Here is a 26576-nt window from a genome sequence, read left to right on the forward strand (position 1 = left end):
AAAGACTCTATAAGGTCCGGATTATGGGGATGTTTATAATTATTGTTTGATATTCCGTCTAAGCAGGAACAGGTTCCGGAATTCTGCCACTGTCCGACGGGGTTAAGCTGTCATAGTACTCGACCAACACTTGCCAGCCACCAGGGCACATAAACCCTGCAGGAGGGTTCTCTTTGTTCTTTGCCAACGTCCGCATCTGTAAAAACCAGAAGCACCAGTTTTTCGGATTATGTTGGGTTCGATAACGACGGTGTTAAAATCTAGCTTATAGTAATCATGATAAGGAAGTTACCTTGGTGCCGGATATGAAGAGGAAGTCTTGTGCCCTCGAGGGATCAAAAAACGCCATTTTACCTTGTGTCTTGTCATATGCAGCAACCTGCAATCAAAACACATTATTATCATCGAAAGGGTTTTTGAATCTCATCGCAGAAGTAGTACAGTTGAATGTTTGTTAATTACCCTGAAAGGAAGGATGTTAAGTCGTTCGAGTCCGGGAGCCATGCTCAAGACCTTTTTCCCATGATCCGCGTCGTATAAATCTCTCTTCTCAACCGGATGGCCCATGCCAGCTGGGTCTCTACCAACAATGTAAAAGTTGGCTCCAGCATTAATCCGAGCCTTAGCATGCCATTGTACTTCAGTCGGGCCGGCATAGTGCATAGGAGATGGGAATATAGAGACCACAGTTGTTTCGGGATCAAGAACACCATCCTCAAGAACCTGAATTAACATATTTATCATCAATCAGACAAAAATATCAAAGGGTCATAAGAGAGAGAGAGAAATTTAGGTTGCTTGGCTCTGAAGTCACCTTCTCGTGCTGTTTCATTCGCCAACTGAGAGGAACGTCGTCCGCCTTCGTATTCCCTCCCAATGGATGAAGCAAAAGAATAGGATTCTTGTAGCCCATCTCAAGAAGTCGTCGACGTGTATCTGTCATTAGCAAAGCATGACCATTATGAATAGGATTCCTGAGCTGAAATGCAAACACAGCATCAGCATCGCGCCTTTCGAACTCTTGACGTAGTTCGGTCGGTGACAGCCGGAATCGATCGAGACCGTCGTTGTACTTGATCGGCTCTATAACCTCCAAATCACCTCCAATTAGCCAATTCCCAGCATTTGTTATTGTTTATTCAACATATGGTAATCCAGGGGCAATAGTTCCCCATGTTCTTGCTATCCTTTCTTCCTTTGGATGCTTATAAATCTCAATGCTGAAACAAATCCAGTAATTAAGCATAAGCAACAAACGTTTTACTCATCATTTACGTTTTCATATAAATAGTACTCTGGACCTATTGAAATTTAAATTCTCAGGGGGTCAAGTCATAAATTTTCCATTGAAAAGACCTAGATTGAATAATAAAAAAACTTCACAAGGACCAAAATGAATTTAAATGGCACTAAATGTGTAAATTTAGGTGCTAAATGTGTAATTTTGCCTTCATGATAATAGACAGCAGCCAATCTAGATATTGGGGGCTCTTTTATTAGAAAAACCTGATCTCTAGATTGGCCACTATCTAGAATGAAGATTAAATTGTACATTTAATACTTAAACTATCATATCTAATGTTTAATTTTTATTTCATTTTAGTATTCCAGTTAAACTCGAATCACTAAAGTATTAATTTTAATTCATTTTAGTACTTAAACTTTTAATTTATTTTAAAATTTATTGTTAAATTTTTAAAAATTACTAAAATGAAATAAAATTTAATCATGGCTTTGAAAAAATTAAAAGTTCAGGTACTAATGTATAGTTTACCCTATAATGAATTGATTATGAGTTTATGAACTTACTCGGTGGGGTAAATTCACGAGATAATGTTCTCGAATTTTTTTTTTCACGATATGGTGCACATCATAGATTAATTGCTGGAATGGGGTGAATTACAGTGATCGCCATAGGACGCCATGCAATCCAGGCGACATTGGAGGTCGCCATGCAATCCAGGCGACCTTGGAGGTCGCCATGCAATCCAGGCGACCTTGGAGGTCGCCATGCAATCCGGGCGACCTCCAAGGTATATTGCATGGCGCCTGTGCATATTTTGCAAAAATCATGGGCCGTGGGAATGCATGGGGGAGGGGATGCATGCTGTGCATGGTCATGCACATGCATGCTGTGCATGGGACGTGGGAACTGTGCATGGCCATGCACGTCGAACGGTGTAGGTCACGGCGGCGTGGTCGGTAGGTCGCCATGGAGTCTCGGCGACCAAGGTCTGGTCCGTAGCTGCTGCATGCATGCGTTGCATCATAGCTGAGATTCCTGCACCCGTAGCTGTATGTGTTGTTGCAATATTGCAGCGTTAATTTAGCTGTCAGCCTTTCAATGCTCAATAGTTAGACGACAATGCTAATATTATTTGCTTCAACAATCAAATTTAATGACTCTGTCCAACGCTCAGTTGCTTTATATATATAAAGGATATGGTGTTTAGGGTAGAAGCACAAGCAGAACCGGCAAATATAAACTTTGCCGAGAGAAAGAAAAGGAAGAAGAAGAAAAGAAGATAAAGGCTCAAACATAGTTCGTGAGGTAATTTTTTTATTGTTTAATTTAGTTTAATATATGAAATTATTAGTTTGTTAGTTTCGGGTTTAGGGTAAAATTAAAATCTAGTTAATCAGTTTGTTAGTATAAATTATTAGTTTGTTAGTTTAAGTTATATTATATTAGTTTATTAGTTTAGTTATATATTATATTATATAAAAAATTAGTTAATTAGTTTCTTAGTTTAAGTTATTAAATATAAAAATATTTATTAATTTGTATGTGTCTTTAAACGTATATTAGGTTGTTCGTTGAAGTTGAAGTTATATTATAAAAAAATTAATTAGTGCTTAATTAGTTTGTTATTTTAACTAAGTTATATTATAATAAAGAAATAGTTTATTAGTTTAAGGTATATTATAATATATTAGATTATATAAATTAATTTGTGGGAGCTATTGTTGTTTAAATAAATATTTGTTTACACATACATGACATTATTTCACAATATTTGCCCACGTACAGATTGATTCGAAGAAAGAAACAAGGCAGGAAAAAAAGTAAAGGAAGAAGGCATAAAGACGTGAGTAATTTATTATTTTTTGTTGTCCATTTTTTGTTGTTGTGTATGTGTAAATTAGTTAGTTAGTAAGTTTATATTAGATTATATAAACTAATTTGTGCGAGATAATTTCCGTTTTAAAAAATATTGTGTTTAAAAATATTTAGTGTTGTTTTAAAAATAAATTGTTTAATTTACATTGTATGTGTATATTAGTAAGAAGTAAAAATTAATTGAATGAAATAATCGGACAACGCATTATCTCGCGAAATAATTATTTCGAGAACAGTATATCGACAGTTTTGCCTAACAAATTTGTTTGATATTTTTAAAAAATAAAAAATATTATCAAACTAATCATTATTATTAGTAATAATTACTAAATAATTAGTATCAAATCAAAATCATTAAATATTTATAATAAATAATTATTAGTGATTATGACTAAATTATATTATTATTAAATCATTAAATATCAAATCATTAGATTAATAGTAATTATCAAATCATTATTAGGTTTATTAGTAAGCAATCAATCAAGTTAAATAATAAATTTTATTTGATCATTAATATAATAGTATATTATATTATATTTAATAATTTATGAAATTATCTTATCTAATTTTTAATCTAAATTAATTTTTTTTATTTGTAGAGAAAATGAGCAGCAACTTTTTCACGATTGTCCATTATAATGGACAGATTATGGAAAATGAGGTCGGAGTAGTTTTTCAGTCTGAAAAACCAATAAATATGATGTTCAAAAAAAACATCACATTTATAGAAATGAAGCATAAGATAGAAAGAAAAATTCGAGCTGCAGTTGATGGTTTGAGGTATAGGTTTATGATATGCTCTAACCCAGTCAGATATGCTGCAGTTCCACTTGAAGAAGATGATGATATTGGAACCATGGTTGGATTACATGAGTCAACCAATATAGCAGTTATTGAATTATTGTTGATGTGCGTAACATATGTGATGTTCCTGGGTCATCAAGAGGTGTGGCTCAAAATCCATCTGAAATGGCTTTATATAGTCAGTTTGAGGAGCCGACATACAGGTTCCCGAACAGTTTCATGGCACTATTGGAAAGTGTAAATGAAGTCGGGGGGACATCTACAACAGCAGAGTATGAGACGAGAAACATACCGGAATTGGTTGTTGATAATGACGCTGAAAATCGATGGGAGAAATTCATGATGATTCAAGCGAAGATGAAGAAACTGAAGAACCCGTTTTGGGCGGCGACGAAAATATTTTTGGTGGAGGTGCAATTGATGAAGTTCCGACACCGTATGAAGCTACTCCTCACATGTACGAGATAGATTATGATGCAATGAGGGCACCTGAATTCCCAGACATGCCACATTTACCTCCGTACCAAATGACTGAATCATTCGATAATTCTGGTGAATTTTCAGTTGGGGTGCAATTCAGAGGAAAAAATGAAGCTACGCTGGCGATTAAAGAGTACTGCATCAAATGCCATGTTGATGTCCATGTTGCAGAGTCCAACCAGAAAACCCTATACGCAAAGTGTGTAAAATATGGCCCAGAGTGCAAGTGGAAGATCAGAGTGTCGAAAAATCAAAGGCACGATGTTTGGGTCATCACGAGGTACAATGGTTCGCACACATGTTTGCGAAACTCCATCGAACAAGACCACCGACTATTGGACTCCGATGTAATATGTGAATACGTGAAGGCGATGGTTGAAAAGGATCCAAGGATATCTTGTTCAGTGTTAGCTGCATCTATTCGAAGCCAATTTGGATATCAAGTAAAATATGGCAAGGTGTGGAATGCGAAAATGAAGGCAATGAAGTTGACGTATGGAGATTGGGATACATCGTACAATGAGCTACCACATTTGCTACAAGCAATGAAGCGATTTATCCCAGGAACTATAGTGAAGTCTCAAACCATGCCCGCATATGACGAAGAAGGTCAACTTCTGCCAGGGAAGAAAATATTTCATAGACTATTTTGGGCATTCAAGGCATGTATTGAAGGATTTCCATTTTGCAAACGTATGATCCAAGTAGATGGTACGTGGTTGTATGGTCAATATAGGCATGTACTTTTGATGGCAGTTGCTCAAGATGGTCAGCGAAATATCTTCCCAATTGCATTCGCCATTGTTGAGGGAGAGACAACAGAGGCTTGGGATTTCTTTCTGACCAATCTACGTCAATATGTCGTTCGTGAAGATGGAGTTTGCTTGATATCCGATAGAGGAACGGGTATTTTGGCGGCAATTGAACGACCAGGAAGTCGTTGGATACCTCCGTATGCATATCCGACATTTTGTATCCGTCATATTGGCAAGAATAGTATCGACCAGTTCATAACGCACATATTCGTAGCGAGATAGTCAGCATGGGTAAGTTTTAATTTCAATATTTGTGTATTTTTTACGTGGTTTTTTAATTGCGGTTTAACACAATATATTATGGAACAGGATACGAACTACGTCGACCAAATTTGATAAGAGATTGGAGAATTTGAAGGTATTTTACGATGATCAGCGTGTTTGGAAGTGGGCTTCAAAAATACCGCGGGAAAAATGGTCGCAAGCATACGATGAAGGTCGGAGATACGGACATATGACCACAAACCTTGTTGAGGCCATTAATTCGTACTAAAAGGTACACGCCATCTCCCAATAGCGAGTGTGGTGAAAGAGACGTACTTTAGACTGGGTAAAGTTTGGTCGGACAAAGGCAAGGAAATTGAGAGTCTCATAAATAGAGGTAAAACTTGGGCTCCTACAGTGGTGGAATCAATGGAAGCAAATGAGCGATTGGCAACATCAATGGTTGTTCATAATTTCGACCGAGTTGGTCATACTTTTGTCGTGTCGTGCATACGTCGTAACGTCGGAGGAGAAGACCAAACATTTAGAGTTGATTTACGACACAAATGGTGTGATTGTGGTCGTTTTCAGGCATGGAAATATCCATGTGCTCATGCAGTCGCTGCATGTATGTATGCTGGTGTAAGCGCATACACTTATGTTGATGAATGCTTCCACCTACGTAGGATATTAAATGTCTACAGCTATGTGTTCAGACAGATCCCGAATGAATCATATTGGCCCAAAAAGGATCATGATGAATGGCTACCAAATCCAATGCTTCGCAGAAGTCCAAAGGGTCGACCTGAGTCCACTCGAATTCATACCAGTATGGATTTTCATGCTAAAGAGAGAGGTCAAGCAAAGAGATGCGGATTATGTAGAGGTGAAGGCCATTCAAAAAACAATTGTCCTAATTTACCAAGATATAGGCCTCATCATTAGTAATCATATATGTATTTCTATGTATTTATTAATCATTATAAAAATGATTTAATAATGATTTAAATATTTAATGATTTGATGATTTAGTAATGATTTGATAATAATCATTATAGTAATGATTTAGTAATAATCATTATAAAAATGATTTAATAATGATTTAAATATTTAATGATTTGATGATTTAGTAATGATTTGATAATAATCATTATAATAATGATTTTATAATAATCATTATAATAATGATTTAGTAATAATCATTATAAAAATGATTTAATAATGATTTAAATATTTAATAATTTGATGATTTAGTAATGATTTGATAATAATCATTATAGTAATGATTTAGTAATAATCATTATAAAATGATTTAATAATGATTTAAATATTTAATGATTTGATGATTTAGTAATGATTTGATAATAATCATTATAATAATGATTTTATAATAATTATTATGTTATTATTTAGTAATTATTTATAATAATGATTTAATACTAATTATTTGATACTAGTAATGATTTGATACTAAAAATCATTGTTAAGGTTAAAAAAAGTAGTCTAATTTCAATAAATAATTTGTAATAAATAGCAAACGAGTTTACAATTGTTGTCGATGTCGGGGTGTTGTTGAATGATAATGTCGGGGCGGACGTCTGATACGTTGTGGCCGTTGTGGCTCAGGAGTATTGTACCCATCCCCCTCATTCATTGGGGGTATTTGAACTGTCATGTGTTCAAAGTCATACGTCGACGAAAACGTAGGAGAATAGATGGGTGCCTCAGGTTGCACAAACTCTGGTATGTATGCCGGGCCAGTAGAATCATCAACTGCGTGATGCAACGATTGTGGTGCGCTATTATCCACATCGGTCATTTCCGCTTCAGTTTGTAGAGATGAACTCCCACTCCCACTCGGTAGAGATAATTCAGCTTTACCAATCTTTTCTTAAACCTCAAAAATTGCCGCCTCTCTACTATTGTTGTGAGGAACGGCTTTCCATTATCCAAAAAATAAGCAAGGTAAGCCGAAGTCTCAAAATTAAAGTCGTCGTCTTGAATGGCGTCAAGAGTTGGCATGAATGAAGCCCTATTGTTCCAAGCATTAATGTAGGTTACATGCTTCTCAACCCAATTAACGCTTTCTTTACGACGACCATCAAATCTGTGCAGGTCGTCATGCGTCTCAACCCAATTCACTGGACGACGACCATCTAAGTTTTGGAGGAGGTCATGAGCCCATGGACTCCGCGGAATAGGTTGGTGGAAGTGGAATTGCCTCAGCACTCTATCCCCAAATTGGATCTCAACAAAGCAAAATTGATCAATGGTGTAACAGCACACCAATATTGAAACCCATCTAAAATATCGTGCGGTATCAACGCAAATAATTCTTCATTCATGTATGGTCTCCAATTAAACTGTAAATTACAAAAACAATAAAATTTATTTAAATCAAATATATAGTTAATTTAAATAATAATTAAAAAAAATACAAATTATGCATACCTCCTTTTTGGCCTTAATGTCGATCTTCAACCTGAACTCTTTAATGTTGTTGTGCACCAACCCTGTGCCTTCATTTTATGCCTCCATCTGTATATCAATCAAAACAAAAATAGAGACATTTTGTTCAATAATTTTAATCAAAATAAATATTTTTTAATTAATATTTTATATTAAAATAGAGGATTCATATTACCTTCCGGCAAGTGGAAAGTCAACCGCAGTCCGACTAATCGGTGTCAAAAACGGAAGTCTATGCCAAGCCCATGATTGTAGCAGCAACAGACATCCACCGATTTCTACTGTATTATTATCATTCACGACTAATGACGCCTTGCACATCTCACGATACAAGAACGCCAATATCGCCGAACCCCAGCTATATTGCCTACAATTCTCAAAATTTGTTAAAAAAAGAAGATACTGAGTGTGAACATAACTACCGGATTTATCAGGCATCAAATTCCCCCAATCAATTGTAATATATATGCTCGTGTTGCATATATAATTTCGTGCTCCGTACTATTTGATTGAAGTTGAAATTCATTCTTCAACCATGACAACCTCACCCGCCACCCTTTACACTCTGGTGGTACGGGCGCTTTCCCAAGAAACAAGTTGCAAAGTTGTTCCACCTTATTAAACTCATGTGACATTACCACCGGCATCCCATTAGTTTGGACCCGAGTTGCATTGCTACATCCTCCAAAGTTATCGTGCATTCGCCACACGGCAAATGAAACGTGTGCGTTTCTGGTCTCCAACGTTCAATCAACGCACTGATCAAACCTGGGACCAACTTGTAATCTCGCACAAATGTTATATACCAAAATCCAGCCTCTTGCAAATTTTCTTCTATTAGTGGGTGTGGCTTGGGCACTTTATGTAGTCGAAGACGAAGGACTCGCTGCTCGTCCTCCTACAATTAAATATTTCAAAAAAATTATCACAATCATAAAATAATATTCAAATATTTATTAATTATAATTCATTAAACAAATATTTTATTCACCATTATTCCCAAATGACTTGAAATATGTTCATTGTCAAGCCTCAACAGTGGAATTTGGTCAGCCATTAGAATGAATCTGTAAAAAAAATTAAACAACAATATTTAAAAAATCATTTAATATAATCTAATATAAACTAACTAACTAATTTACAACACTAAACTTTAATATAATAACATATAATATAATAAACTAATAAACTAACAAACTAAACTTTTTAAAATATAAGTTAAACGTAAACGCTAAACCCTTAAACAACTAATAAAATATTCTTTATATAACTAAAACTAACTAATAAACTATTTTTTCATATAATATACTATTAATAAACTTACTAACTAATTTTTTATATAATATAATTCAACAAACAAATATAACTTAACTATTTAACTAACACAAACTAATTAAATAATTTTTTTTATATAACTAACTATTAACAATACAAACTAATTAATTATTTTTAACTATATAACTATCAAACATATACTAATTAAATATTTTTAATTTATGTATACTATAACTTAAACTAACAATCATATAACCTAAACTAACAAACTAATTAACTGCTTTTTGTTTAACCCTAAACCCTAAACTAACAAATTAAACATTTATAATAATAAACTAATTTAAATATAAAAAAATTTACCTATCTCCCTTTCTTCTTCTTACTTTCCTTTCTCCCTTTCTTCCTTTCCTTTCTCCCTTTCTTTCTTTCTTTCTCGGCTGCAATCTCTCTCCCTTTCTTCTGCAATCTCTTCTCCCTTTCTTTCTTTCTTTTATAACCGGCTGAGGCCTCAATTATTTCACGTTTCACCAATTGTACAATTGCAGCTGATTTCACGCGTTCAATTATTGTACCAATAATCAAATGGTTCACATGCCTCAAATGGTTCACATGCATGCATTGGGAGGTGTAGGCATGCAGCGGGGAGCACGTGAATTGGGAGGTGTAGGCAATGCAGCGGGGAGCACGTGAAGGATCTATGTGGCTATGTGGCTGTGCATGTGCATGGATGATGGAATGGCGCCGGGACTACATGGCGACCTACAAGGTCGCCGGGACTACATGGCGACCTACAAGGTCGCCGGGACTACATGGCGACCTACAAGGTCGCCTAGGCTGCATGGCGACCTCTCTATTCCTGCATGGCTCGTATATGGCTCGTTGCATGCTCCCCATTGGCTCTCTATTCCTGCATGCTCCCCATTGGCTCGTATATGGCTCGTTGCATGCTCCCCATTGGCTCTCTATTCCTGCATGCTCCCCGTGGGCTCGTATATGGCTCGTTGCATGCTCCCCATTGGCTCTCTATTCCTGCATGCTCCCCATTGCCTCGTTGCATCCTCCCCATTGGCTCGTATGACTCGTATATGGCTCGTATATGGCTCGTATGTCACCCTCGTATGTCACCCCGTATGTCGCCAGGATTGCATGGCGTCCTCCAAGGTCGCCTGGATTGCATGGCGTCCTATGGCAATCACTGTTGAATTCACCCCATTCCAGCAATTAATCTATGATGTGCACCATATCGTGGAAAAAAAAATTCGAGAACATTATCTCGTGAATTTACCCTACTCGGTGAGTATGGCGATGAGTTTATCATCCGATTCAACGAGAGCGACACTGTTCGACTCACCGATGCTCGCCTTTTGGGAATCATCGATAGCCAAGACAATCGGGACCGACATGTTGACGGAGGAACCGTCGTCGAGCCGGAGCGAGTTGAAATGAAGAGTTTGGAGGAACTCGGGTTCCCTCATGAACCCGGTCAACGGACTTGCCCATCCTTCACTCAAAACGTGAACCCATTGCAAGTCGATCTCAGTCAGCTTCACCCTGGGCAACGAAGCCGCCTCCCTCTTCTTCAACTCCCGCTCCGGCTCCTCCACGCGGAGGTCCACCAGTTTCCCGCCGTCGGGCTCGATCAAACCGGCTCGGATGCGGAAGCGCTTGGGGAGGGCGGTCCGGGGCTTAAAAGAAAGCGAAACGGGGAGCTTGAAGGAAGGAACAAAATGGGTATTCGAGGATTTGCTCAATGAGTTTGATTGAAACGGAACTTGGGTGAAAATTGTGGAAGCCATCGGAGATTATGGGTTAAATTTGAATTAAAACACACACACACACACACAAAATTTTGGGTTAAAGCTGAGGAGCTATGACAGAGAGACAAAGGCAGGTGCTGGATTTTATAAGCTTGTGTGAGGGAGGATGAACCTGGACGTTTTTTCCTGCATCAATTCATTTTTGGATCTTCATTTAATCAACATCTTTTTGGGGTAATGTTTTAGGTCAAATTTGGCCACTCGTTCATGCAATCCGTCATTGCCTATCTTATCAAAGCTCTAATTAACTTATTTGTTTATGCAAATCTTTATCCATCCATAAACGTCTTAGACATGGATGAATTAGACAAACTCCCATTCTTATATACTTCATGTTATTATATTTCTAAATACATGTCGATAGTGAGAAATGGATTGTTGGTCGATGTTGAAGTGTTTTGTCCCCATAAACAAATACATAGGCAGAAATATAAGAGTAGGGTAGGTTCATTGATATCGCATCCCTTTCTAGGTCTCGATCGATAAATCTTATAGTAAACTTTTGAGCTTGTGCAAGGTGTAGAGATACGATCACTATTTGTAAATTATTTTATAACGAGTCTATTATGAAAATATAATAAATTAATTGTTAAGTTATTGAAAAAGGTGAACTTTTTTTTAATTTAAAGTTGCAAACTTTTATTTTTAAGAAATGAGGATTGCATCGTTTCTTCGAGGAATCTTCTTGATTTGAATCCAAAGACGACACCTTTTTCCGAAGATATCGTTTTGTATATGGCAAAGTTGCTGATGGAACAATTTAGACCTATTGAACTTGACCAAATTTACGTCCACGTTCAATATCTTTGTTTGATTCGATTTTTTCCTCTTGTTATTTTAATTAAAACTAATGTTTCCATCTTTAACTTTTGGGTAAATTATGTGTTTAGTGTCTAAACTATCAGTTTCAGTACCTAAACTTTTAATTTTTTTTATGTTCGTGTCTAACATTTAATTTTTTAGGGATAAATTGCATAATTCATCACTCAACTATCTGCTCACTCTTATTTTGGTATTTAAGTTTAAAAATTTTCAATTTAACTGCTCAATTTTCAAATTACTCCTATTTTAATCACTCTAATTTAATTTATTAATAATCTTTGTGACGTGGCTTTTCTATTATTATTATTATTTTATTAATGTATAATTAAAAAATAATTTTGATAGTTAGAGTGATTAATTAGGAGTGATTTAAAAATTGAGGAATTAAATTAAAAAAGTAAACAATGCAATTTACCCATAAAAAAATGTGTCACATGCAAATCACCCGTTAAGTTTTTAACGACAAATGTGTCGCATAGAAATCTAAACATTAAATATAATTTTGAAAAAATTAAAATAGATCAAAACTAATGATTTAAGTACTAAACATGTAATTGTCCCTATTTTTTACTATCAATATAATATCAGTTTTAGATCGATTGGTCATAGCTGAATTCTTTTTATGAAAAGGATAATTTTGGTTGCTCTCGTAATTTATACATTTCGATGATTTTAAAGGTAAATGAATCTGTTCATGTCTTCAATTTTCGGTCCGATCAATTTAATTGTTATCATTATTTTGAATGAATTCTGATCCCTCCTTATTCATTGTTTGGATCCTTTGTTTGGTCCACATCCTGTTCTAGGACCTTGCAGACCAATCACACCTTGTCCACTTATTTCCCTCTCGCACCGGGGAGGATCGCGGATCCAAAAATATTTTTCAGAGTGAACACGCATATGTTAACAATATAAAACTTTTAAATGGGAAGAATACAAATAAAATTTTAAGGTGGACACTATCCATAAAATAGGTAAATAATCGAAGAATCATCCCTAAAATAAATAACTAATCGAAGAAAATTCAGATTTCAAGATAACACGATAACGAGGTCATGCTCGCCAGGGTAATGTTACTCGAAACATGTTTCTTATATCCCAAGCAACACACTTAAAACCCGTGTTTCATCGACTAATCCGTTTTCTTCGCGACCTTTAGGCACTAAAATTACCCGAAAACATGTTTCTTATATCCCAAGCAACACACTTAAAACTCATGTTTCATCGACTAATCCATTTTCTTCGCAACCGTTGCCTAAACTGACTTCCTCGAGCCAAAATTCAAGTGGCAACGAAATTCAGATTCCCGTTGCCTAAACTGACTTCCTCGAGCCAAAATTCAAGTGGCAACGAAATTCAGATTCATATATTCAGAATCGAACGGGCATCCTCTAATCAAGGTCAAGGGCACTCATCGTCGTGTTCGAGCTTGCTGCAAAGCAAGTCTAGAGAGGCTTGATGTGGATTACATTGATCTTTACTTCCAACGTCGTGTGTATACTTCAGTACCCATAGAAGAAACAGTTAAGTATCAACCAATCTCTTCTTTCAAGTTAACATCAACTTTTTGACTCAGTCGGTGATCGAAGTAACCCATTTTAAATCGATCCAACTCGAAACTAACTCGTTTACCTTGCTTCACGTAAAGATGGGAGAGGTGAAGAAGCTTGTGGAAGAAGGAAAGATAAAATACATTGGATTATCAGAGTCTAGCGTTGAAACCATAAAGAGAGCACACAAACTTCATCCCATCACTGCCTTACAAATGGAGTATTCAATCTGGACTAGTGAAATCGAAGATGAAATACTCCCACTTTGCTGGTAAAGCTCACATTTTGGTCTTTCAAGTTCACAAAATCAAAGCTTTGAATCATTTATTGCATCAATTCCTACAGAGAACTTGGAATTGGGTGCTATAGAGAACTTGGAATTGGGATAGTGGCATATAGTCCTCTGGGTAGAGGCTTTTGCAGAGGCAGGGTGGTTGCGGAAACCATGCCCAATGGCAGCCAATTGGTAACGGGACACGGCAATTTCTCTACCTTTTTTCAGTGAATCCCGACCCATCGGACTGTGTCGTATTATGCATTCACGATACAGTCTGATAAGTCGGGCCGAATAGAAATATATATATAGAATGTCTGATTATTGAAACGGGTTATTTCCTGGAACAGGCAAACTATCGAAGGTTCAATGGAGAGAATCTAGAGAAGAACAAACTATTATATCCCCGAGTTTCGATGAAGCATGGCTGCACAGTTCCTAAACTTGCTTTGGCATGGCTTCTACACCAGGGAGATGATATTGTCCCCATCCCTGGTATGCTTGCTTTGTGTAATCGAGCTGAGTCGAGTCCAAGCTCGACTCGAGCTTATGTTTATATGAATTTGACAACTAACCTCCATTTTTTTTAATTGAATGAAGGGACAACTAAGGTGAAGAATATTATGAACAATGTTGGATCCTTGGGACTGAAGCTTGGTGAAGAGGATTTGAAGGAAATTTGTTATGCTGTGCCTGTTGATGAAGTCATTAGCAAAAGAGAAATGGGTATCTTATCTGAATATACCTGGAAATTTGCTAATACCCCATCAAAGTGAAATGCACAAAGGAAAATAAATAGAAATAAGGGACACTAGGATCTCTATCAACACTAACTGAGGTCCGATTTGTCTAATTTCAAAACTATTAGGACAAAAGAAGCATTAAATAAAAGTAACGAAACGTACGAGCATGTTACCAGATATGTGTGGAATGCAAGATATTTTTTTGGTTAATCTAATTAATCTGTAAGATTACTTGGCATATTACCAGTTTCATGAGTTGACTTGAAACAGATCAGTTCAACCGAGAAACCGAAAATCAAAAGACTAACCGGTTTAACGTCTGATTTGGTTTTCATTCTTGGGGAGAGGAAGATAAAAGATGTAATCGCAAACAAAAACATTTTGAAGCAGTAGCATAAACAAGCTAGCAATGTATATGACTTAAACTTGATTATTAAAGAGCTTGTATTGTACAAAGCACAAACCAAATAACACAGAAATCCTCGGTATGGAATATCAATAATACATAAGCATGCAACAACCTTAACAAGCCATACATCCACACAACACATGCAGACAGGCCTTGACTCGTTTATTACTGACAATCCGAAGTTCCATATTTATACTAGGGTTCTATAAGACAGTATACCTGAGAGACGATTGCTGCCGATTTCATGCTGCAGTATCAACAGCTTGACCACTACCTTCCTTCTCCAAAAAGTTCTGAATATACTCCTTCCTGCAATGGAAATAAAATGTTGATTATGATTGATCCCCTCCGGAAAACGTGAAGAGGAAGTCGAGATTTTCACCACATTCGGAGGAAGAAACATACCTTGCGGGAAGATGATCATGTGGACGATTGAATGGAGTCCAAACTGGATCACCGACAAAGAGACGCATTGCCTACATCGATAAATTTGTGGGAGTGGTGGGATAAGCAGAGACAATCTTTTCAAACATTATCGAACTTTCATGCTCATTTATTAAAATAAGCACTTTTTGGAAGACGAAGAAGAAGAAGGTAGGTTGCTTAGTACCTTAATATAGTTGTCCGTATCCAGAGTAAAGCGATGATAAATCCCGGCAGGTAAAACTATCATGCCTCCTTTCTTTACCCACACGCGAATCCATTTATCGTTGTGATCCCTGACATCAAAATAGCCTTCACAAAGAAATAATTGATAAGAGAGGTAGCAATTAGCAACAGAAATGATAATCGATAAAGAAAATAGTCGAATATGATCATTTTTACCACTTCCTGCCACACAGTAACGGATCTCCTCATCAGTATGAAGATGTTCTTCAAAGAAGTTTTTGATCTTCTCTTCATAGTTAGGCAGCTTCTCTGGACAAACCTCGCAAAAGTCCTAAAGAAATAGAGTATCTTGTCAATGAAAGGGTGTTGTACAGTCCGGTTAAAGGCTATCAAGAGGAAGAAGAGAACAATTAGAAGCTTTAAACAAAAACCACGAAACCGACACAGGTATGCAGGCAAACAAACAAGAGGAGACCGAGAAAGTCCCCGCCCCCGGATCCTTAAGGCCAAGAATGATTCATTTGTTTACATCAAAATCGTAGGGACAAATTTTTAAAAGAAAATTAAACAAGGTACACACCATGTAGGAGTAACCACGTTCTTCACGTATTTTCTTCAACTCTTCACCATTTTCATAGTTATCAGCATCCAATCGCCAACTGAGAACTCCAAGTTCTTCAAGGTAAACATGACTACCGCGATGAGTATTATGTCAAAAATCTTTCGATAATCAAGTAACAATTGTTTCTTGTTGGATGCTTACCTGCAAGTTTATCCAAGGATATAAATTCCTTCGGCTCACGGTGATGAGGAAGCCTCTGGTCTTCATCACTATCATCCATGTACCATGCTTGAATCACTTCCTCCCTCTACAGAAGTACATAACACAAAAGCCTCATTTATTTTTCCAGTATTCTTAGAACATACATAACATATCGATCCAAAGAAAACCCGAAAATCAATATTAACTAGTTTATGAACCAATTTACTCCTCACAATGCCACATCATAAACAATCAAGCAATCATTAAACACTAGACAACAAGCTTATTCATCAAATCCTCAATTGGAGGAGTGATTCTTCAAAAATGACCAAAAAGGGTTTAGGATTTTGACTTCTAATCCTTAAAGCACATGATTCGAGCAACATACCAGCATGCATCAATATCAACTAAACACGAATATTCAAAAGAACACATGTAAATATAAGACCAAAGTATAATTAACACCAAAAAGGAGCACACATCAAGATAAAGATACCCAGTAAAGCAAACAACTTTACCAAGCCAGGCCAGTAATTGAAACAAAGGTAATAGCTTTCCAATTCCATGGCTATAATTTTAAATTTATAAAAAGAAACCCTTTGTTTTAAAATAAATCCCCTCAAATTCAGCAGCTTACCAGAAAGGAAATCTAAAAACCCAAAATCGGAAACACTTGACATAAACAAGAACTGTTCATCGAAAAATTTTCTCGGAAAAAAATTTAATTATGCGGTAAAGAATTTTTCCAATAAAACAAACAGCTTACCTTGTCCAAGGCAACCATGTTCAGAGATTTTTTTTCGTCGAAGAAAAACGAAAAAGTTCTCCCCTTTCTTCTATAAAAAAATCGCTTCGAGGCAACGCTATATGGTGTGGAGAATTTGAGGATGGAGGTTTAAGAATTCGCTGGTGACAAATGAAATGACCGATAGACCCTTTATATTTGTTTGGGCGTGCAAGCGTGAAAAGTCTAGAATGTTGACCTGATGAATTGAATCCTTAAGAAACAGAAAGAGATGAAGGGAGGACTTTATTGTCATTTCCCATGAGGAGGAAATGACACGTCCATATCATTAGTTTTATCATCATGACTAGCATTAGAAATAAAAAAATGGATCTTAAATTCTAAATTAGGTAAAAATCATCAAAGGTTTTTTTGTATTATTTTTGTATATCTTTTAATTTAAAAATAAATTCAATGTTTTTTGTTGACAATTTTTACGATGTTAACATGACAGTTTATTGTACTGACATAACATTTAATTTTAGTTGATAATGTGACGGATGATATGACTGATAAGTTAAATTGATAATTCAATCATAACAGATAGATTCTCAATCATGATAGATGGACTGTCACAACAGTACCATAGACTGTCAAGTCAGCACGTGAACTACCACTCCAACATGATAATGGTCAACGAAGGAAAAACGTTAATCGAATGATCACATTAAGTTTATTTTTTGAATTTGAAGATCACATTAAAAGGAAAAATAATATGATAACTACGTTATTTTTTTTTAAAATACATAAACCTCTAATACCTAGTTGTCTTTAAATTAAAAATTCTAAAATCTTAATCTTTAAACTTCAAATAAAATAAACATTAATATTAATCTCTACTTATAAAATACTTTTTCCACTATTAATATATGTATAGGACAATAACTCTAATAGACAATAGATAATAGACCAATATTTAATTTAATAAAATAAATTGTACAAATATATTTGATCGGTTGTTGAAGTTGTTCATCTTTATTCTCTCATATTTTCTTAAGTAATAGGTTCTAGACTCACTAGGAGTACTATCGTTCATTCCCTTAGAGTCCTCTTTTCCCTCGTATTCAGGTAAGATTATAATTAAATTTAAAAGTTATTGAAAAATTAATAGATTAAATTAATAATTTAATAGAAATTAAACAAGATATAAAAGTTTATAAATCTATAAATAAAATTTCACAATTGATTTGCCAATTAGTTTACAACAAATAAGTGGTATCTTAATCAGTTGAGACAACGTTAAATTTTATCTTAAAAAAATTAAATTAAAACGAAAAAAATTATTATAAATATATATAAAACATGTCATAAAAACAGGAAAAAAAACGTGACCTAAGCTTCTATAATTCTCGTTGAATTTCATATTTGTTTATTTTAGGGGATATGGTCATTTTTATATCCAAATATTAGGTTTAATATTCCGTAAATTCAGCTATGGTCAACTTGAACTTTGGGATAAAATAAAAAGTTTGAATTCGAATTCCAAATTTATAATACTAAGGGTGTGTTTGGTTGGGGGAATGTGAGATTCTCATGGGAATAGAATCCACATTCTCCCGTTTTGTTAGCCGGGAATGTCATTCCCCCGTTTGGTTAGCCGGGAATGTCATTCCCGGTAATCTTACATTATTAATAGTGGATTTTTTGGGTATATTACCGGGAATGTCATTACCTTTATTTCCTTAGGTATTGTTGGATTACCGACGTTTTGGACTAAAATGCCTTTAACTTTTTTCTTTATTTCAAAAATATCCTTATTCTGTTATTGAATAATAAAAATTCTATGAAGGTTAAATTACAAATTTATCTTTAAACTATTTTAGATTTACAAAAAAAATCTATAATTAAAATTTTATATGAAGTTCAGGGGTTAAAATAAAATTTTACCCTTTCATTAAACCTTTTTATATTTTTTAATTTTGTAAAAAAAATTATATAAATTTTATGAATTTAAATTTTTTAAAGAAAATATATAAATATTTACTAACTTGTTAAAAAAAACAAATATATAATAATGACAATTTGATCAAATATATATTCCAATAATATTTTATTCATTTAACCAAACACGGTAATCTTACATTCCCGCTAAACCAACCAAACACAAAATATAACATTCCCAGTAATCCTATTCTCTGGTAATCTTTTATTCTCACTGGTAATTTTACATTCCGTGAACTAAACGCACTCTAAAGGTGATAATTATTTGATTGATTTCAAATAAATAATTAAAAAATTATTGTTAAACTTAAAAGATATAATGACATTTTTAGCCCCCATTTTACTAGTTTAATCATTTTGACCCTTGAACTTTTACTACATTTCTTTCAATTTATTACATTTGTCATAATTGAGATGTTGCCATCGACTTACTTTTTTTTAATAAATTTTAAATGTCTTTTACGATGTGATATAAAAAAATAAATTAGCTGACATTAACATTTTAATAAAGAAAAATAGGGCTGCCACTCATCACATTTGAGTCAATTCGACAAAAAAAAAGTCAGATGTCGAAAAGAACATAAAAAAAGATTAAGGACTGAAATAATTAAACTAATATAATTAAGGGGCAAGAAGGTCATTATGCCAAGTTAAAAGTGTCTTCCAGTTATCACCTCCACGGCCAATAGAAGATTCCTTGATTAACAATTGAAATCATGGTCATAGGTGAATTGTTGATGGCTTTTCATACATGAACACACACCCGGTTGAGATTGAACGCTCACACCCATATCATTCATGCTGCTCGAATTCGAAACCTCAAGGAACAACAACAATGCTCACACTACTAACATTTATGATGCTCGAACCCGAAACCTCAAAGAACAACAATAATTCGTTTATCACTGAGGTTGCTAGGTTTTATTATAACCTATTGATCAAATAAATTAAGAAAAATAACATGTGGACCTTGAAAATAAAAATGTCTTTAATACAACATATCAATGAAAAACAATGCATCTACTTATCCTTCATTAATTGTTGAAATAATAGTCTTAAATCCTAAACCTAAACCCTCAACTGAACATGTCACAAACAACCTTACACCATATAGATAAAGCATCACATAGTAATAGATTTTAATTTTACATCATCCTATGATGATTCCACCGATGTTACCGGGTTTCCAAATGCATGAACTTCAGTTCATAAGATGAGCAAACCAGGAGCGCCATTGGCATCGGAATTATCAGGGCATAGAGGGCATTTAACTAATCTCCATTTGCTCACCATCTTCGTTTTGTTCCGTTTGATCCTCATCGATCTGTTCAAGGTTTGTGGTTTCCGTTTTATCCTCATTCGTTCCTTTTTCGTCCACAGTGTCTTCTTTAAGCTCGTTGTTTTCTTCTTCAGGGACATTTTGTTTAGGAGGCTCCGGCAACACCTCCACCACCAAATTAACCAGCTCTTCTAGTTGTTCTCCAAATCGCTTTTCGGATTCCTCTATTATCTGGGAAGAGAAAAGGCAAAATTAAGTAAAGTAACTACCAATTACTAAATAAGACGGGTAAAAGATTGCAGATGTTGGAATTTGAACTCTAAACCTACTTGAGACCATCTCTACAAGTGGCTACCCTGGGTTCAAAGAAGACGGTTCATTGACAAATCAATGTGGCTATGCAATAATGTCACTCTCTAATGCAGAACAATTATATTATGCTCCAACATTCGACATACTATTTAACATGAAGGAATTAATCGAAGCATAAAAGAAAGTCCACGGGATGTCATACTGTTCACTGCTGGCATAAAAAATCCCATATCCTAGTGAATGCAACGTAGCTATAAAAACAAGATTCTGCAATGGATGACATGAATAAGATACTGGTTCTCAAAGCAATACATCACTAGAACACACCAACATGTAAAAGAAAAGTTTTACCGGGTCGATTTCAACTAATGCAGATGGTCTCAGGTTGATGATATTGAGCACCTCAGCTTTTGCAAGTTTATAACTTTTACACCTTGTCAAGAACTTGTTGATTTGTTCTTTTGTTTGATTGCAAGCGGGGCTCTCCAGTAAATAATCATAAACCTAGAATACAATAAGAAAGACGACGGATACCGTTTCTCATTTCTAATACTTATACCATTACAGTCTAAATTGGAAACAAATAAACATAAAAATTCAACCTTAAACTCGGATGGTGCTATTGGAGCAATAACTCTTGTCGGATCCTTCGACGCCCCTCGAGATCGTAGAAAGTCGAGTACTTCAAAATTCGTAAGTGCGCCGGCATTAGCTTCTTTTCTGTAGAAGAGTCAACCTTATTACAGAAGATAAATGGCCAATAATTTGACTGAAAATGATAAGATTACAAAGTAAAGCTAAAGAAGGAATGGGACATACATCTTCATCCTCAAGGGTAAGGGCAGATGATAAATTATAAGGGCAATGCACAAGCACAGGCAGCGTCAACTAGAAGGCTAGGTCCTGCAAATGTGAAAACAGGGAACTAAGTACACAACAATTGAAATAATGCATAGTGAAATAAATCGAAAAATAAAATAAAATTATGCCTTCAACAAATTCAATTGGGAAGAAAACAAAAAAAAACTAATTCAAATAAAAAAAAGAGCGCAGGAAAACAAGGTCCTCTCGAATCATGATCGAAAAGCCAGTGAATATCCCCAAAAAAAGAGCTAGAACTCACGTTCTTAAGCCAGAAGGGAAGCAGCGAAGAAAGTAGCAAAGAAGGTTGCACCAAAGAAGACACCGTCGGTGGAGGCGGCGGAGGAGGGAGGAGGAGCGACTAGGTCAGCTGAAGTCTCGTAGGCCGGAGCAGCGACGGTTGCACGAATGAATTTGGGATTCTCTTTTCAGAGATTTTCAGAATTTGGGTTAAAAAATAGGGTTAGCTATCAGTCATGGGTTGGATTAATAGGGAGGTAACGAGTTTCCTAATCGGGTTTAGTTGGGCTTGTCTAAGAAACATTTTAGTCCCTTTATTATATTTAAAAGTTTATTTTAGTCCCTCTACTATAAAATAATTTTTTAAAAAATAATTTAGAGTCATTACAAAGTAATATTTATTCATAATCTTTTTTAAATACTGATAACATATACACTCGTAGACACAACTGATTGAACCCAGAACTTCTAACATTTGAAAAGTAAATATTTATTCAAAAATACCTCTCAATCATTTGACATTAAAAGTTTACACTTTTAGCATCTATGGTGTTCGAACCTAATTCCTTAAAGAATAACAACAATTCATTTACCACGAGACTGTTTGATTCGTGCCAGACTTAAAAGTATAACTAAATAGAGAGTCACATATATATATATATATATATATATATATATATATATATATATATATATCATAAATCCAAAAATAACAATTTGTCATTAACAAAGCAAACAAATACAAAATCATATACAATTCAATTAAAAGAATGTACATATAGCATAAATACTTCTCAATGTTGATCCTTCAAAGCCCAGGAAAAGGCATAATTTGATAAATGATCACGTGTGACAGTCTTAATATACTGTTAAAAAATGTGTTATCGGTTTTGTTATTATTTAAATAACAAAACCGGTAAAAAAATTACCGGAAACATTATTATTTCTACTGGTTTTGTTATTATTGGGCATTTTACCGGTTTTTGTTAACAAAACCGGTAAAGCGCTACCGTTTTTGTTATTGTTGGACACTTTACCGGAAATGTTAAAAAACATTGATGTTTTAGGTAATTTTTTACCGATTTTGTTATTTAAATAATAACAAAATCGGTAACAACTTTTCTTAGTTGTATATTAAGAGTACTGCACTATATAACTTCCCGCATAATTTGGTACATTGGAACAGTTTCTAAGGCATTCTTATAATTCCAAACAACTAGAATCTAGGTTTAAGGATATATGTTGTACTAGACTAATGAACTATACTTGCATGACTGAGGGCTTAAGGCCATAAAACACTGACAATGCCCAACAAGATCAACTGAGGTAACCTAGCTACTCACCACTGACAATGTCCCATTAAGGCAACTGAGGTAACCTCATCACACATTGGCATAGTTCGACATACTAAGATAAGATCATCCTCTTTACTAGCTACTATCTCATTCGTCCTTTTATATAAAAGGTTATTAGTCTATTATTTCTGATAACTCATTAAGTTACTCTATTATAATTATTGTCTCTTAAGGGTATTTTAGTCATTTCTATATTTAAAGAGGTCTTTATACGTTTTATGATTTTATGATGATTATTGTATTTGTTGTTCACTGTCTGTAATACTAGCTAGCTTGATATCTGACTCGGTTTCATTATTGGGTAGCGACACTCTAGTCGTTCTTATCGCACTTATCTTCACAACCCCTTGAATTAGAGTGACAACTTATATGTTCTCGTTCACTAACGTTTTTGAAGTATACGACTTCGCTACTACGTAATCTGACTTACTTATCGTATCGTTTGTCGATACATCTTCTACAATGATCTTGGTTCTTAATTATTTGATACGTGCTCAATTGAAGATACTTAGACATATTACGCTCTGGTATGATTACTTATGTTTTAGTCCACTCTTATGAGTGTTTATAGGCTCCCTTGGTCACTTATGTCCCTCATGGGCTAAGTTCCTTCATTACAAACCATCCTTAACTTTTACAGACCTTAACGAGGTCAAATCTAACCATCTAAAGTGAGTAGTATCGATACTCTGCTTACATTATCGATATCCTAGGATCAAGTATTGATACCCCATGAGTATTGATACAAAAATGGCTTCTATTTGTTGAAAATTGGCCCAATGTCGATACTAGGTATCTTTAGTATTGATACTATAGGGGCAGTATCAATTTCTCCCCCCGGTATTGATACTTCATGCTATAAATGCCTAGATTTTGTCCCAGTTGATCCAATATCAATACTATTCATCCAATATTGATACTCGAACCTATAAATGCCTTGTTTAAGTTCGGAAAACGCCAAAAACAATCCCAAAGGTCTTAGTATGGTTCAAATTCATGTGCTAGAGCTTTAGGAAGTTATTTAGGGTAATAAAGTGTCATAAAAACACATGTTTTACATCAAAAATGTCATTTAATCATGAAATCAAGCATAAACCCTAAAATGCTCAAATACTAAAATTTTAACAAATCTTCATGCTTATAAAAGCCTTAACACCACAAAAGATTGTAAATACACTACCTTGATGTTAGAAACCCGAAATGAAGCTCATTTCGCAACAAACTTTGCTTCTTTCTACTATTCTTGAACTAAGATTATTCTCAACCCCTTTTTCTAGCCAAAAAGAAAAGTTATGAGATTCTAAACATATAGGATGTTACTAATGAGATTAGGGACGAATTATAAAGCATAAATGGCTCACCTTTAGCTGTGGAACTTAGAGAAGAAATGGGAGAAGGAAATGAGAAGAAAATGAAGAGAAGAATGAGATAAAAGCTCTTATCTTTAAGAAATGGGATAATTACACTTTTGATATCATTTTTCTACTATGTAAAAATCACTTTTTATGATTATTTGGATCCAATTCTCATCCAATTAAACCCACACTCGGCCCAACGAATTAAATTATGAAATCATCGAGACATATGCCTCTTAGAAAAACCTTAAACTATTAGCCTAAAATTTGAGGTGTTATAAAATATCTATAATTGTCATCTATACGAATAGATTTCATTATCCGCTAAAAATGAATGTCTTAATATTTGTCCAAATAACATTTCCATTATCCATCTTTTCATTATTCATAGTATTTTATTTTTGGGTAGGTTACATGTTTAGTATCTTAATTATTACTTTTGTTCTATTTTGATACTTAAACTTTATTGTTTTTCAAAAGTATACCTAATGTTTATTTTATGTTTCATTTTGAGCAAAAATCGTTGTTAAAAACTTAACTGATATGTTGACATGTCATCATAAGATAATGTCATGTCATTATTGAAAAAAAGATATGTCAACATTTATGCTAATTTTTTCACGAGAATGTGCCAAATTGAAACATAAACTACATGTTAGGTGCAATTTAAAAAAATTATGTACTAAAACGAAATAAAAACGATAGTTTAAGTATTAAATATGTAATTTATTATATATTTTTTGATTTTTTTTTCAATTGATTTTTTTAATATATAAGTATATGCTGGGTGGATTCTGCCTACAAGATCTTTTTTTATGTCCATAAAATAAAATGGATTTAAATTGTAAAGAGTGTTAGATCTAGAAATATAGTTTGACTGTTACCTGATCGGGAATATAGATCTTTTTTGATGTCCATAAAAATAAAATGGATTTAAGTTGTAAAGAGTATTAGATCTAGAAATATAGTTTGACTGGTAACTGATCGAGAATATTAAATTAAAAATATGATTTTTTTTTTGAAAAAACGCCTTATTTTGGGGGGGGGGGGGAATGCGGAATCTGTACTTGTTCAACAAGTGATTAAAACATTCCTTTTACCAGACAAAGGGATGTATAGTTCCGATGTAAGTTTATTGAGGTTTGTGTCTACTAACATCATGTTTTTAGGAGAAAAATGTGGAAAATTTTATAATTAAAATGTAATTATAACAAATTTATAATTGGGTAAATTATACTATGGTCCCTTTATTATAGGGTATTATTTTATTGAGTCTCCGACTATCAAAAATTACAAAATGATCTCTCAAGTATATGTTGTTGTTTTGTTGAGTCCTTTTAAGTCTTTTTTTTGTATGATCATCGGTATCCGATCTATTAATCGACTAATCTGGATCGGGTACTACAAAGGAAAAGACGACCCTCTCAACCCAGTTTACTCCATTCGTATTTATTAGGATTCGAACTTCTAACCTTACTTAATAGATCTAATGATTCTTCCCACTAGACCAATTGATTGTTGGATATTATATAGATAAGTACTTTTGAATCAACAATTTTAACGGTACTAATTAAAACTTAATTAACAAAATATTTTATTTTTCAATTCGTTTTTTAGCCAAAATCTTTATAACATTTGAAAGTTATCAATTTAAATCACCCACTCAATTTATTTTCATATTTAATCTATGCATTTTTTAAATTCTAAAATTAGAATTAAAATACAATAATTTAAAATGATAAAATTAGAGAATATGAGCTAATCAATTATCAATACATCACAAACTTAATTGATTATATCTAACAAATTAAATCTTAAAATAAATTATATATATATATTTTAAAAATTTAACTCAATCTAATCTATAAACAATTATTTCATAAAGTTTAAATATATACGAAAAAAGAACTATTTTTTTCGTTGAAGATGGAATGTTGTCGTTGTTCGAAAACCGAATATTAACGATGATATTGATACATTATGGATAAAGTCAGTTGCGGATCTAGAAATAATTTTGAGAGTGGGTACACAAAGACTAGTAATCGAAAATTTTGGACGATAAACACAACTAAAATTTTAGGGTAAACTCCATCAGTAAAATAAAGAATTAATCAAAAAAATATAAATTGTGTTGAAATAATATAATGTAAAGTGTCTAATAAAATTTATGCATTGTTGTTATATATATATATAATTTATGATATATTGTGGATGGTTATAAAATAGTATATGTTCATTTTTTTTAAATTATTAATAATATATACTCTGCAAACATAATTACTCGACTTCAA

At 34.0% G+C, this 26576-nt stretch overlaps 2 protein-coding genes, 1 long non-coding RNA gene and 1 pseudogene across 4 annotated transcripts; 1 reads left to right on the plus strand and 3 right to left on the minus strand.

Moving 5' to 3' along the window:
* The window catches only part of LOC120164079, an 11204-nt pseudogene extending 162 nt beyond the window's left edge, over nt 1–11042 (minus strand).
* Nucleotides 5457–21772, minus strand: LOC120164081 (DNA-directed RNA polymerase III subunit RPC9-like). 2 transcript variants are annotated; one of them, XM_039173843.1, is made up of 9 exons: nt 21598–21772; nt 21371–21377; nt 21294–21335; nt 21077–21194; nt 20826–20978; nt 20137–20393; nt 19928–19994; nt 13737–13744; nt 5457–5474 (listed from the first exon to the last, which is right to left on the minus strand). In XM_039173843.1, the coding sequence occupies exons 3-6, from the start codon at nt 21299–21301 to the stop codon at nt 20151–20153; spliced, it is 522 nt and encodes a 173-aa protein (XP_039029774.1). In that variant the 5' UTR covers nt 21302–21335; nt 21371–21377; nt 21598–21772; the 3' UTR covers nt 5457–5474; nt 13737–13744; nt 19928–19994; nt 20137–20150. The 2 variants fall into 2 exon arrangements, with proteins under 2 accessions (XP_039029774.1, XP_039029775.1); XM_039173844.1 differs by lacking the exons at nt 21371–21377; nt 21598–21772 and having other exon boundaries at nt 21294–21352.
* Nucleotides 13541–14050, plus strand: LOC120164082. The gene is made up of 3 exons (XR_005519705.1): nt 13541–13631; nt 13730–13826; nt 13985–14050. It is a non-coding gene; the product is annotated as an uncharacterized LOC120164082 (long non-coding RNA).
* On the minus strand, nt 14865–17049 carry LOC120164080 (1,2-dihydroxy-3-keto-5-methylthiopentene dioxygenase 2). The gene is made up of 7 exons (XM_039173842.1): nt 16925–17049; nt 16159–16264; nt 15976–16070; nt 15612–15726; nt 15397–15521; nt 15192–15262; nt 14865–15095 (listed from the first exon to the last, which is right to left on the minus strand). Exons 1-7 carry the CDS (start codon nt 16940–16942, stop codon nt 15029–15031), a joined length of 597 nt encoding a protein of 198 aa, XP_039029773.1. The 5' UTR covers nt 16943–17049; the 3' UTR covers nt 14865–15028.
* Nucleotides 21773–26576: the final 4804 nt, after the last annotated feature.

The sequence above is a fragment of the Hibiscus syriacus genome, unplaced genomic scaffold (genome assembly GCF_006381635.1).
Source record: "Hibiscus syriacus cultivar Baekdansim isolate YM2019G1 unplaced genomic scaffold, ASM638163v2 tig00111504_pilon, whole genome shotgun sequence".
Lineage (NCBI taxonomy): Eukaryota > Viridiplantae > Streptophyta > Magnoliopsida > Malvales > Malvaceae > Hibiscus > Hibiscus syriacus.

What these genes read in the sequence shown, in the direction of transcription:
- LOC120164080 (XM_039173842.1), bottom strand. An exon ending in ATCCTTGGATAAACTTGCAG is followed by an intron (nt 16,071 to 16,158) that starts GTAAGCATCCAA and finishes TTTACCTTGAAG; the next exon opens with AACTTGGAGTTCTCAGTTGG. An exon ending in AACGTGGTTACTCCTACATG is followed by an intron (nt 15,727 to 15,975) that starts GTGTGTACCTTG and finishes CTATTTCTTTAG; the next exon opens with GACTTTTGCGAGGTTTGTCC.
- LOC120164081 (XM_039173843.1), bottom strand. An exon ending in TAGCACCATCCGAGTTTAAG is followed by an intron (nt 20,979 to 21,076) that starts GTTGAATTTTTA and finishes ATTGTATTCTAG; the next exon opens with GTTTATGATTATTTACTGGA. An exon ending in CATTAGTTGAAATCGACCCG is followed by an intron (nt 20,394 to 20,825) that starts GTAAAACTTTTC and finishes TTCTCTTCCCAG; the next exon opens with ATAATAGAGGAATCCGAAAA.